This window comes from Rhinolophus hipposideros (assembly GCF_964194185.1).
Source record: "Rhinolophus hipposideros genome assembly, chromosome: 9".
NCBI classification, from domain to species: Eukaryota; Metazoa; Chordata; class Mammalia; order Chiroptera; family Rhinolophidae; genus Rhinolophus; species Rhinolophus hipposideros.
Window position 1 is genome coordinate 80,737,321 of NC_138055.1, and position 14,799 is coordinate 80,752,119.

At 38.3% G+C, this 14,799-nt stretch overlaps 1 protein-coding gene across 2 annotated transcripts in view; it reads right to left on the reverse strand.

The window, feature by feature from the left end:
• Nucleotides 1-619: 619 nt before the first annotated feature.
• The window catches only part of LOC308501635 (uncharacterized protein C12orf50 homolog), a gene marked incomplete at both ends in the record, with an annotated part of 33,304 nt that continues 19,124 nt past the window's right edge, over nucleotides 620-14,799 (reverse strand). Inside the window, 6 exons of one of the 2 annotated variants that reach the window (XM_081058290.1) lie at nucleotides 620-645; nucleotides 7,935-8,027; nucleotides 9,731-9,934; nucleotides 10,192-10,296; nucleotides 12,062-12,178; nucleotides 13,523-13,630. In XM_081058290.1, coding sequence (XP_080914416.1) covers nucleotides 620-645; nucleotides 7,935-8,027; nucleotides 9,731-9,934; nucleotides 10,192-10,296; nucleotides 12,062-12,178; nucleotides 13,523-13,630 — 653 coding nt within the window. The remainder of the gene's footprint in view (nucleotides 646-7,934; nucleotides 8,028-9,730; nucleotides 9,935-10,191; nucleotides 10,297-12,061; nucleotides 12,179-13,522; nucleotides 13,631-14,799) is intronic. The other variant, XM_081058291.1, reaches the window with a different exon arrangement.

Sequence of the window (14,799 nt, forward strand, 5' to 3'; positions counted from 1 at the left end):
CAGATTGATTTTGTAGTTGCCAACTAAAAGACATTGTTTAGCAACTGCCCTGCATAATAATCTGTCTCTACAACACATCAAAGTGTATTTCTATTGGAATTTCTCTAACATACTCATCACCAGACTGTCACCCTGGGACTGCACTGAATTTGTTTACACTTTATCCATTATTATCAATGAAGGCCCCGCTTAAAACTTAGGGAAAGAAAGAAAATGTGAGGTTTCTTCCGTAAAAGATACTGCAAAACAGAGATCAAAGACACAATTTCACTCCTCAATCTGTGCAATCTAACTTAGTTTACAATTAAAGAATGATTTTAATTGTCAAACTTTTAAATTTTATTAAACGTTTGTGGCAATGCATCAAATGAATTCCAGACCTACCTATATAAATACACAGGCAGCTGTTCGCAATTTGCATTTTTATCAGTTTTGAAAGAGCACAATGTACTTCCTGCATCTTATTTTCAGAATTTGCATTTTATCATCTTTGACTACCCAGTATACAGTATGCAGTACTTGAATATCTCATTCTTTGAATTTTCATTTTTGATTGTAAATCAGATGATGTTTAGCACTTTCCTCTTTTCTTATTTTTCTCTTCTCTCAACCTCCAGGTTTACTTGCTCCCATTTCTTCTTGGCTCTAACAAAACACACAAATTATTGCAGTCATTTTCTTTTCTAGCATTCTTCAGGGTACTGACATTTTGCATGCCTTTTGCTAATTATTTACCATAAATCTACAGCCAAAACAAAAACTAAGCTATTGTTTTAATTCTTAAGTTTTCAGAATGCCATTCAAACTAATCCCACTTCTTTCTGAAGCTTATTGTTTTGAATTTGGATGGAAGGATGGATTGGAAATAAAACTATACATATATGCATATACATATATATACGTATATATGTATATGTATATATGTATATACATGTGTATATATATGTGTGTGTGTATGTATATATACTCACACACATATATATATACACACATGTATATACATATATATGTATATATATATGGCTATACCATGGGGCACCAAGAATGAACAGAATGAATGTTCCATCCTAGGAGACAGGAACCTCCAGTCACATCAGTTAGTCCCTATCAGAAAGGAGAAGTGGCCCCAAAGGAAGGCTAGCAATGAGGATGACACCTCTAATTGCCTTCAGATCCTTCCCTCAGTTCCCAAAGACACATTTTCCTCTCCTAGTGCATTATCCTTATAGTATCCAATGACATTTTCCCAAAAGGCTCCTCTCATCCATTTACACTTGTGTGGCCTTGGAACCCAGATATTTCTTGGAGGAATAGACTGGTGGCAGTTTCTTTTCTGCCTCCTGTCTTTAGCAGTCCATCTGTCTACTGAGTAATGCTTACATTGCTCCTCTGTGCCCTAGCAGGAAGTACAGTGGAGGAAATACAAGCTAATCTTTCTCTCTCTTATTCTGGTGATGACTACAATTGGAAAGGATAAGAGTTTAGGAGTTATAAATTTTCCAGTATATAGCTCAGGTAAACACAAAAACTAATTTTATTTTGTTACAACTGTTTTTAATTTTTGGACTATAAATCCCATTCTGCCCAATGTAGAAAACTTATCTGGTCCTTTGCACATAAACTTTGTTAAATTCAGTTGTGTCTTAGTTATTTCATATTTCTATTTCAATCACATTCAGATTTGACATTCTTTCTCAGGGCTTTTCTCCCTCCCCCACCTTCCTGCTACTTATCCTAATTTCTAGGATTGGGACAGGGAAAGATGATTGTTGCTGTGTGACAACTAGGAAGAGAACGTCATTTCAACAATCTTGTGCCTCAACAAGGTCTGGGTCATGTGCTGGGGTGAATGGCAGCCCAGATAATGTAGTCTAGGGTTTCTCAAACTTGAATGTACGTCCTAATCACATGGGAATCTTGTTAAAATGCAGATTCTGATTCAGCAGGTATGAGATGGAGATTCCACATTTCTAATGAGCTCCCAGGTGATGTCATTGCTGGTGGCCCTCAGATCATACTTCAAGTAACAGGTTTTGATCAGAAGATGATGGCTTCTAATCAACTCCCTAGCAGAGCAATCTGTTGAGACTTCAGCTGAGCCCTCCCCTCCAATAGGGTATCCCCATAAAAGCATATTTCTGATGTCATCCCCTCAGGCAGTCCCAGCCAGGAGATTTAGTGGAGATCTACTGGTCCTTTCTCCCAGGTAATCACTCTCACAGGAATATGTGATACCCTCTTAAGCAACCTTGGAGCTTGGAAATCTCAAGAGGCTGTCTCCAGCCTTCTCGTGTTACACATGGCTTGCCCACCCCCCAATCCCACCACCAGATGGCATTAAAAAATTCTCTCCAAAGCTTTTCCCTCTAGGTTGCATCTAGGAAGTGCAATGCAGATCCTCTTCCTGCTCTCATTTTTATCAACTTCAACGGGAATTCTATCACTGATCTTTCTACATCTGGGGTCTGGCATAGCTGGAAGTGGTGGGGGAATAGTATTTAATAAGTAGCTCCACACTGTATCTGGTCTCTTGCTGCCACTTCATACTTTCCTCATTACTCACCAGATTGAAAGAAAAAAGTGGTTTTCTCAGCACACATCTCCTGTCAAATCCCCTTTCCTGTACCATGCACGGATGATATATGTTTCGTGTTCTGAAGTGACCTTTCCCTCCCCCAAATCCTTCTGTAATTCATGTATAACTATCTAGGAGGGGAGGTGAGAAGGCTGCTGGGACACAAGAACAGTCCCTGGGATAGGACAGGGGTGAAAAGCACATCTTTTAATACTCCAAAAAGTATCCCATCCACAAGGAAACCATGGGAGAAAAAGATGTGGCTCAGCAATTTGTAGTTTTAGTCAGGATTTTCATAGACTTCCCCTCCCAAATTAAATGCAATCACATGTGAAAACCCACACTAACTTAAGAGAAAATATAGTCAATTAAATCATGTTGCAGCAGAGTTCTCTTGAAGAACAATATGTTTTGGGAAGAGATGGGAAAAAAGATAAATGACTGACTCCAGTACATACATATATATACACAAGTCTACATACTATGTCACAGTTGCAGTCAAAAGAGTTTAGGAAAATACTGTTTTTGAAGATCCCATCTATTTATTTTGGAAAAGGAACCGTTTCTAGTCTGGATGTGTTCTGGTTCATTCTGGAAAGCTCTTGTATGAGACGATATGGATTTCAGATGATTCTGAAAGTTCTAGGCTACTGATTTAGGTAGAAACTGCCTATCTAGAACTTTTTCTGGAAGGTTCAGTTTTGTGAGAAGTAACTAAAACCATCATTTTATCCTGTGTGGTTTTCCAAACCTACTGAGCCAGCCCCAGGATAACCTGGGAGAAGACAAAAAGCTTTTTAGCAAAAGAATCAACTGAGGTCAAGTCTGCTACAAACCTCTACCCTGGTGAGGTTCCCAAGATACCCACACCCTCCCAGAGAACAGAGTACAACAAGAGGGAGACCATAGTCTCTCTAAACTGTGTGTCCTGGAAACTTCATCTTAAAGGCACTAATAGTTTCTACCAACCAATATTTGACTATGGTAGATATAGTAGGGATTTAGAATTTTGTGTCAACATACAGTTGTATATATTTGTTTTGTAGTTCAACAAAAAAAATGTATCTTAACATATAATATAATTGCTAAAACTGCTACAACTATAGCTAAGGAGAGAAATATATCAAAAAATTCTGATAATACATAAGAATAAGCAAAGAAGAACACAACAAAACAAAGTAAAATTAAACTGCTAAAAGTAAAATTAAATTGCTAGTATCTAAACTTGTAGATCCAAAATGGCAGAGTAGATAAATGCTGTGCTTGCCTCATCCTGTGAATCCATCAAAGAAACAACTAAATTATAGAACAATCAACCTGGAAAACCATCTGAATTCTAGATGAACAGAGGTTTATTAACTAAAGATATAAATAAGCCATGTTGAGACTGTTAGGAGGAGCAGAGACTTAGAACGGGGTGGCCACAAACCTCCGTGTGGCAGAGGAAAGTTGGAAGGAATATCAGAGGCCACAGAGGTTCCCCATGGAGGAGCAAAGGACTCCACCCCACACCAAGCCCCCCAACCTGGAGTACTGGTGCCAAGAAGTGGAGCCACCACAACAGCTGACTGTGAAAAAAAGTGGGGATTCTGACCGTCTGGGTGGGATGGGAGGCTGCAGGAAACCCAGACGACCTCATAAAGGGCCCATGCAGGCACTCACGCTGGGTTCCAGTGGAAGGACAATGACTCACGTTGCCTCGGGGACAAACGGGGAGCAGACTGAAGTGTGTGGTTGCAGGCAAGGGCTGGAAGGACAGTCCTCATGGGCACAGGTGTGGAGTCCTATGCCTGTGCAACCCTCAGGTGGGCGCCATCTTTTCTGTGTTGAGCCCGCCCTCAGAGGCCAAATCTGAATCTGAATGGTTGGCTGAGCTGCGCTTGCTCCATCCTGCTGACTCATTGACACTCTGCCTCATCCAACTCCATATCTCAACAGGCGTTTTTGGCGACTGAACTTTACAGGAGCCAGCAGGTGGCAGCAGGCCTCAGTGTGTCCTGGCATTTTGCAAAGCTACCCTAGACCCGGTGGCAGCTGGGTCCTAGACTGGTGGCAGCTGTCCTCAGTTTACAGCGTGGTCTCTCCCACACACTTCCAGGTACAGCACAGGCAGCGACCAACTGTGGCTCCCTTTGTACCTCCTACTAGGTACTCCCTGGCCAGTCACAGGCAGTGGCTGATGTGGGCCTGCACCTGAGCCCCTCCTAACAGTCCCCAAAACCAACATGCTTGGAGGTTGGCTTCAGACCCCCAACCAATTAGCCTGACAAGTGGCACCCAGAAAGGGTGGTCTCAACAGGCACCAGAGCCACCAAGGGGCCTCTTGGGGTAAGCCCCTTGCACAGCAGACCATAGCTGTGGATGTGGCCAAATCCCACAGCCAATAAGCCTGATGGCCAATGCCACCCACTGACATGCTGATAGCAACTGAGGTTCAACTGTAACAGGAGGGCACACAACCCACACAATAGACACTCCTGGAGCACCCAGCAAGGTGACCAGGGACACTGTGCCACCGGGCTCCACAGGACACCTACCACTTAAAGCCACTAGCAAAACTAGGAGACACAGCAGCCCTACTTAATACGTAGAAACAAACACAGGGAGGCAGCCAAAATGAGGAAACAAAGAACTACATCCCAAATGAAACAACAGGAGAAAACTCCAGAAAAAGAACTAAACAAAATGGAGGCAAGCAATCTACCAGATACAGAGTTCAAAACAGTGGTTATAAGGATATTCAAGGAACTCAGTAAAAACTTCAATAAAGAGACAGCAAACATAAAAAAAGACTGGTCATAAAAAAGAACCAGTTAGAAGTGAATAAAAGAATAACTGAAATGAAGAATGCACTAGAAGGAATCACCAGCAGTCTACATGAAGAAGAGGATCGAATCAGCGATTTGGAAGACAAGGTAGCAGAAAACACCCCATTGGAACAGCAAAAGGAAAACAGATTTTAAAAAATGAGGATAGCGTAAGAGACCTCTGGGACAACATCAAGCATAGCAACATTCACATCATAGGGGTACCAGAAGGAGAAGAGAGAAAGCAAGGGATTGAGAACCTATTTGAAGAAATAATGACAAGAATATTTCTTAACCTGGTGAAGGAAATAGACATACAAGTCCAAAAAGAGCAGAGAGTCCCAAACAAGATGAACCCAAACAGGCCCACACTAACACACATTGTAATTAAAATGCCAAAGGTTAAAGACACAGAAAAAAATCCTAAAAGCAGCAAGAAAAAGACAATAAGATTGTCAGCTGATTTCTAAACAGAAACTTTGCAGGCCAGAAGGAATTGGCAAAGAATATTCAACGTGATGAAAAAGCAAGGACCTACAACAAAGACTACGCTACCCAACAAAGCTATCATTTAGAATGAAAGGACAGATAAAGAGCTTATCAGAGAAGCAAAAGCTAAAGGAGTTCATCACCACCAAACACGTATTACAAGGAATGTTACAGAGTCTTCTTTAAGATAAATATATACATATATGTATATATATGTATATATATATATGAATAACAAAATGGCAATAACTACATATCTATCAATAATTACTTTCAATGTAAATGGATTAAATGCTCCAATCAAAAACATGGTGGCTTAAAGGATAAGAAAAGAAGACCCTTATATGTTACCTACAGAAGTCTCACTTCAGATTGAAAGACACACACAGACTAAAAGTAAAGGTACGGAAAAAGTTATTTCATGAAAATGAAAATGGAAAAAAAAAAAAAAGCTGGGTTACAATACTTATACCAGACAAAACAGACTCTAAAACAAAAGGCTATATAACAAGAGACAAAGAAGGACCCAGTTATCCCACTTCTGAGTATTTATCTGAAGAAACCCAAATGCTACTTCGAGGGGACACGTGCATCCGTATGTTCATTGCAGCACTGTTTACAATGGCCAAGATGTGGAGGCAGCCTGGGTGTTCATCGATGAAAGAATGGATAAAGCAGAGGTGGTACATACATACAACGGAATATTGCTCAGCCAAGAACCCGAGGGAATGGGTTCTTGCCATCTGTGGTGGCATGCATGGACCTGGAGGGTATTGTGCTGAGTGGAGTACGTCAGACAGAGAAAGACAGATGCAATGTGATTTCTCTTATATGTGGAGTCTAAAGAACAAAATAAACAAACAAAACAGAAACACACTCATAGATACAAATAACATTTTGATGGTTGCCAGATGGGAGGGGGTTAAGAGGGTGGTGAAAAAAGAGGAAGGGATTAAGAGGTACAAATTGGTAGTTACACAGAAGTCATGGGGATGTAGGGTATAGTATAAAAAATATAGTCAATAATATTGTAATAACTATGTATTATGTCAGATGGGTACTAGATATATCTGGGTGATAGATGGGAGGGCATTTGGGGGACAAAGTGAAAAAGGGTAAGGGATTAAGAAGTACAAATTGGTAGTTACAAAATAGTCAGGGGTGGGGGGCTGGCCCAGTGGCTTAGGCGGTTGGAGCTCCATGCTCCTAACTCCGAAGGCTGCCAGTTCGATTCCCACATGGGCCAGTGGGCTCTCAACTACAAGGTTGCCAGCTCAACTCCTCAAGTCCCACAAGGGATGGTGGGCTGTGCCCCCTGCAACTAGCAACAGCAACTGGACCTGGAGATGAGCTGCGCCCTCCACAACTAAGACTGAAAGGACAACAACTTGACTTGGGAAAAAGTCCTGGGAAGTACACACTGTTCCCCAATAAAGTCCTGTTCTCTTTCCCTAATAAAAATCTTTAAAAACAAGAAAAAGTCATGGGGATGTAAAGCAAAGGGAATGTAGTCAATAATATGGTAATAACTATGTATAGTGCCAGGTGAGTACTAGTGTCATGGTTATCACTTCTTAAATTATACAAATGTCTATCCACTATGCTGTACATCTGACATTAATATAAAATAATATTGAATGTTAACTGTAATTGAAAAATTAAAAAAAAGGGGGGAAGGTGAAGGGGAATAAGAGGTTCAAATTTTCAGGTATAAAACAAGTAAGTCATGGGAGTGCAATGTATAGCATGGGGAATATAGACAATAATATTGTGATAGCGTGGTACAGTGTCAGATGGTTGCTGGATTTATGGTGATCACTTCTTTACGTATATAAATGTTAAACAACTATGATGTACACCTAAAACTGATATAATGTTTATGTTAGCTATATATTTAATAAAAATCTTTTTAAAAAAGACCTACTAAACCCCAAGTAATTATGTTCATACATATCAAGAAAATTTTCTAAATTTTCTAAAATATATTTCTTTCCGTGAGCTTAAAAACTTGTCATTCATTTTTAGAATTGTATGATACATTAAAATCACTAGTAAATATTTACCTATATATATCTTTTCAGTTTTTGAATATGTTTTTGAAAAAGGAATTCTTTTTCGCCAGGCTGAACCATTATACGGCGTTGACATATATTTATCTGAGAAAAAAAGGAAGATTGAAATCAAATATTGTATAACTTTATAATCATATTCCAGGAGTGTTTCAAAGTTATAAACATCTCACAGATGACGTTATCTCTAAGTAATTCATTTTACCATTTCAAAGCTAATGCATCAGGAACACAAGTGTGCTTATTAAGACCATTTAAGTTATCAATGAATAGGGTTAACACATCTCTTCATTGGCTGTTCAATTCCATGACACTAAGCTAGAGGAGGGTATGGTATCTGAATGTGATCAAAATATTACATTGCCTTGCTTTACCATGATTTTACATACCATTCTGCTAATATTAATATTTGTAGAGTTAGAAGAAGAAAAAAGAATGGAGGAAAAGAAAGAGGAAGGGATGGGGGTAGGGAGGGAGGGAGATGTGAGAGGTACAGCCCTGTTCCCTTTTCCTTTAGTGAAGTGACTCCCATGATGGCAGTGATTGCCCTACTGTAATGAACTCACTGTCCTAGGAAACCAAAGCATTTATATACTGAATTGGTCCTTAAATATCTACTTTTCCTCTGACAACTCTATATTTGAACTATTATCTAACAAGGTTGTATTTATGTTTTCAAATATTACCATGCAGCTATGAGTGTCAAATCCTGGTCCATAATCATGCTAAACATGTATTTGCTTTTTCCCCGTGTCAACATTTTCACTAATAATGCAAAAGCAATCATGAGTGTAACGGCGACCACCTTAACACAAATGTAGACAATGGCACCAAACTATTCTGGTAGTCATTGTAGTCTTCATAACCGTCTCCTCATAGTAAAACCATAATGAAATTAATAATAAAATAATCATAGTAAGAAAAAAATTAAAACCCAATTTCACCTAAGAATATCCTTATTTTTATATACAAATTCATACACCACTCTATTCAAAAACACAGGAAAAATATTTTAAATAAAGCTAACTTCTATTTAAATTATAAAAGAAAGGACCTAAGAGGGACATAGTTTTTACTTAAGTTTTACAAAGTACACAACATTCAGAACTCCACTAACTAAACTGTGAACATAGGAAAATACAAACATGAAATGATAGGGATTGAGTGGCCTTTTGTTAAGTGGAGAAATGTGCAACCCAACTTCGAAAGAGCAAAATTCATCTGAGACAGGAAGAAAAAGAGATTTGATTTCCTCCTGTACTTCCTGACATGTAGTATGATGTTAACTATTATATGATGAAACAATTTGGAAGCAATCTTTCCATGGTGGGAGAGACGAGAGGTTGTCAAAAATATTGCAGTTAACCCACAAAGTAACTCTTTCAGAAAGTAATCATGAAGGTCTAAAGAAAAGCCAAGTCCCTAGCTTGAAAGCGATAATTGAACAATGCAGTTAATGGAACAAGAAAATGTCGACTACTTGAAAACAATCCTCCAGAGAGAAATAAAGCTATCCAGAGGGAACAAAGTGCAGAGCTATGAGACAAAACTAGAGGTGTGGGAGGTTCAATGTCAAGTCATCTGCACCAACTTGTTTTCCTCCATAGCCTTGAAATCATGTGCACAACCGCACATGGAAGAATTCCTCTCACAGGGTTTCTAAGATGGGGGTGATTGGTTGGAAAAGGGAGAGGGGAGTAGGCAGCAATAAAGATTAGTTGGACCATTAGGAAATTCCATGGCAATGCAAACCACAGACATGAGTAAACCATATAAGTAAAGAGCCTCACCTGGACAGAGGTGGAATTTGGGTTCTTTGTAAACATGGAACCGATTGGAGAACCCATTTGTGGGTCTGCTGTGGGGAGGTGCATTTAATGAGGCAGTCCTGACGGCATTGCTCTGAACATGGATAGAGGATCCATTCTCAGCATTTCTGGTTTTATTATTGTGATGGTAACTCATTTTACTTTTGGGATTTGGGGCCTGTATTGCTATAAAAGAAAGGGGAAAAGGAGTGAGGGATAAAACAAGCTGGTTTCATACCGTAAACAACATACTGCACTTTAAGTGTTTGATATCACGGTGAAAGACAATGCAAGCTAAAAGAACTAAGTTTATTGGAGTTAAGTTGATGTCTACAATAACATATTATATCACAGATTTGTTTTTCGGGTATAAAATATTATTTGATATTTAATCTCTTCTCAAATTACAGTTTATGAATATCAAATATATATAGATACTATACCTCTCCTCATTCCTGGGCCGGGAAAGTTCTTTGGTTCATCATAAATCCATTTTCTTTTTTTCACGCCTTTAAAATGAGGCTTCCTCACTGGCTGGACATCATTCACTTAGAGGAGACATAAATTGTTACAGTTTTTTTTTTTTTTCATGTAAAGCTAACCTTTTAATTAGACAAATGTATTTTATCGTATTGGCATTTGCATTAATTGCTATTGCTAGCATGTATATGTTTATATTATATACAAAAGGCCCACATAATTTACTCTGTGTTTTATTCAGAGGTGGTAGCAACTATAACAAAATTGTTACAGTTTTTAAAAGAGATGCTTTCATCTGAAAATTACTGGAGGTGATAATTATGTATTTGTGCATTCACATGTCAAGCAAGAGAAAAAATAAATTCAACACCCTAATACTTTACTTTCTAGAACAAAGGGCGATTTATTTTTAACTACCAAAAAAAAAAATAAACTATCTTGAAAATAGATGAAAAAACTTTCTATAAGTTGCATTCCTTAGGGAAAAATGCTTTTCTACAAAGAAACGTATAGGTTCATTTAAAAGATGATAAAATTACATTCCAAATATAATTATATATATATATATCTCATGACAATGTTACTGTAAGTAGTTTTAGAATTATTTTGAACATAAATCTTTTTGTACATTTTTATCCAAAACGACTACTACTTAAGAAGTTGGATTAATGTAAAATACTTTTAGTGAATTTTACCTTCACCTTTTAAGTACAGATAGTTTGGTGAAACAAGACTGAATAATCAGAATCTGTAAGTGCTAACTAAGATCACTAAATTATTCACTTTTTACTTGCATGTTTTTTCATCAAAAATTTTATATGCGTACTCAGTTTTCCAGGAATTTTTAAGGTACATTACTCTAGACACTTGTTAAACAATTTAACAGAGAGGGGCCTTCGTTGTGATTTCTCTGTGCGGAAATCCTGAACATTGACAAGTGACTAATGCACAGAGAAAAGGAACATGAAATACACTATGTAGATTACATTCGCTGTCTTCAGTGGACTAATAAATCTGCCTTTGCCCAAGCTCTCAACCTCAGAATAAGCATCAGGCCTTCAAAGAAATTGATTCACTGCCTCCTCTCCAAACAAGATGCTCCACACTTCCTCTCAAGCTCCCATTCCATGGATTTGGAAACCATATTTTTTTTTTTTTTTTTTTTTATAGTTTTTAAAAATTTATTAACCAAAAGACTAATAACAGTAAGGTGGGCAAGGAGAATAAAGACTATTCACTATGTTGTAATGTAAATGCCTTGAATATGTATATAACAGAAGGTTTTTATTAAAGGGAACCAACAAGTGCCACTAAAGTGAGCTTCTTTGGGGGTAAACCATCATAATTCCCTTAGTGCTTAGCTGGGATCCAAGAATATTGTACGGGTTCAATAAATGAAATAAAGGAGAGGAGGAAGGAGAGAAGGAGACAGAGAGAAAGATTCATGAGTCTTCAGGCATCAAGAAAAGTAGCTCAAAGTACTGAATAGCGAGGAGAAGTCAAATCAAGAAAAATAATCCAAAACATAATAAAAACATGTCAATGTATTCCAATATGGGTTAAATTAAAATGCAATACTAATGAATCTTTCGAGACGGTAGCATGTTCTTAATTTTAATACCTAAATTAAAACAGTGGGAAAGGATGTTATTTACTAGGACCTACATCACAATTCATTGCCAGAGTTAGTAGAAAAATATTCTTTAATTCTTAATCCTGAATAATTTTTAAACCGTCCTTTATTTTCTATTAAAAAAATTCTATTTCAAATAAGCAAAACAAATCCATGATAAGACAAATATATCTAAGGCCAAAAAGAGATAGAGCTCTCACTTGAAGAGGGGTCCTCTCTGCACTTCATACTGATATTCTCAGTAGCATTTAATACATGCATTGTAGGTACTAGTCGGGTAGTAAGGGAACGCTTTGGATGAGGGCTGTCCTTGTTATCTTTTAAAGCAAATTAAGAAAATAAAAGGTCAGTATTAGTAAAAGAAGTGTCTCAGTTGATATTTCACTTTTCAAACATTCTATGATGGGCATACCTCTTTAAAAATATATGTATGTATATTACTTTTTAGAACACATTACTGAAATGCCCTAATGATTGCCTTGAGTCCCCTAAATCTGTTACTAACAAAACATTAAAAATCCAGAAATATAGCCATTCTCTTCAATATGTAAGTTATGTATATTTGGCAATATTTTTAATAACTCCATATAAAAGAATTAAAAGATTATTAATTTTACATCAAATGTGCCAATTTAAATTGAGGCTCCAAAGATACTTGAAATGTAACAACTTTCACTTGTTTTATGCTTTGGAGCAGGACGGCCTGACAGAGCTTTCTGCGATGATGAAAACAGTCTAGCTCTGTGTTGTCTGAAATGATAGCCCCTGGTCTCATGTAGATATTGAACACCTGAGATATGGTTAGTACAACTGAAGAACTTCATTTTTTGCTTTATTAAATTTTAATCAACGTAAATTTAAACAGCCATACGTGCATGGTGGGTACTGTTATTAGTGTAGCTTTAGTTTTTGTTTTAATTTTTGCTTTTGATGGATTGGGCAAAAGTTTTCCATCTCTAAATGAGAGAGAGGAACAGATTTACATATAATTTTCCATTAGAATCCTTTAATTTCATTACAAATGCCCTTTCCTATTCTTAAAAACATTTATTCATGGGAAAACAGCAGATTAAGCTGATTAATATCAGATGGAAACTATGTAAACCCTCTAATGACAGGACAGCTGTACTTTTCAGTCTGTAATTAAGAGAGCTGCCCAGCAGAGAGGTACCAGTCGGGGGATTCTAAGCAGCATTAAACTAGACGGTATATTTTATTGTATCTCTTGATTATTCACAGATTATAGTTAGTAATAATTGTTAAATGGGAAAGTCAACATGAGATTAAAACTCTTCCCAGTGTTCACAAAGCTTTCTAAGAAAATTCAGTCACATGTGTACTGAGTATTTGAACTTGGAAAAAGAAACTAAAAATGACTTGCTATTACCACGTAAGAGAACTAATTAGTTTAGAGCTAGCAAGACTCCTAGAAATTGTGTAGCCCAACAGGCTACTTTTTCAGGTTAAGTAGATAAAGTCTCATTGTCAATTAGACACGGTGCCAGGCCTGGAATCTTAGGGCTTTTGACTCCTATTTAGTGTCTATTTTTATTGATTACTTTGCCTATTGTTATCGATTATCTTGCCTACTACAATCAAGCATTATGCTTAATTTATCTATCCAAATTAAAGATTGATTAAAATCATCAATGGTTTATTACCTTTAGTATTTGAATATTTTGACATGGTGATTTCTTTTTCTTCAGTTAAAGCTTGATTTTCATCTACTCCAAGAAATATGATCTTCTGTGGAACGTAACAATCACCTCCTATGAAAATACCTTAGTGTCAATGGCAATGATGGCAAAAAGTTGTACAAACCATCTTTTTTTTTTTTTTAATTTTATTGGGTAACAGTGTGTTTTATCTAGAGGGAATCGAACCAGCAACTTTGTTGTTAAGAGCATGCACTCTAACCAAGTTAGCTAATTGGCCGCCCCCCAAACTATCTTTTAATACAGGATTATCTTCCTCTATAACATCCCTTTTGTCCACTTTTGTTTAAATACTTCTCAGTGATATCATCCCCATCTCAATATGTCATATATATTTAGATTAACACAGGTGTGTGTATATATATATGTATATGAATATACAGTATGTACACTTACATACTGATAAGCAAGAAAATTTACATAGTGTGGGTACAGAGCCCCAGAAAGCAGTTTCCAGGCTCTTGGCCTCACATAGAAAGGTGCTGGCTCGGGTAGCAAATGGCCATCAACTGTGATTGGATGGCCATCAGCTGTGGCTGGTTGGCCGTCAGCTGTGACCAGTGAGCCATTGGCCACTAATGTAACTGCTGTGCCTACACTAGCAGAAAAAATGGGGGCTAGCAAGAAGATGGTGGCTGAGCCTGCAAGCGGAGTAGTGAGAGTTGCGGATCGTGTGGCCCCTGCTTCCTGTGTCTCCAACCCAGTTGCCAGCGAGAATATAGTGGTATGACTCACCTATCTATGGCTTCGTGGGTGTTCCTTTTTGGCCTCACCACATCCTGTGTTTTCATGTGGAGAGCGGGAGCGGAGACCCCGCAGGCCACCCCACACAACAAATGGCGCAGCGAGCAGGGTCTCCCGCAGGCCACCCACATGACACATGGCGCAGTGAGCAGGGTACGGTGCCGGCCAAAGCTCTCCAAAAGGCGATAGAGCAGTTTGTGTGTATGAACACTCAGTCTCAGGAAGACCAGGAGGAACAGCTCCTGGAGAGCTCGATCCCCGTGGAGGGGTGGGAAGACGTGGACAGTTCCCCAACCAGCAGAGGCCAGAGAAAGCGAAGGTTGTTGCAGCCCTGTGGGCTGGGAAGTGCTTGCTGACACAACCCGGAACTTGTCCCAGAAGGAAACACTTGCTGAGTCCTCCGTGGGAGATGAGGGTGAGGTCAAGGTTGTCCTTCACCCCCAGGACAGCCCTGGCGAATGACTATGGACTATGGGGAA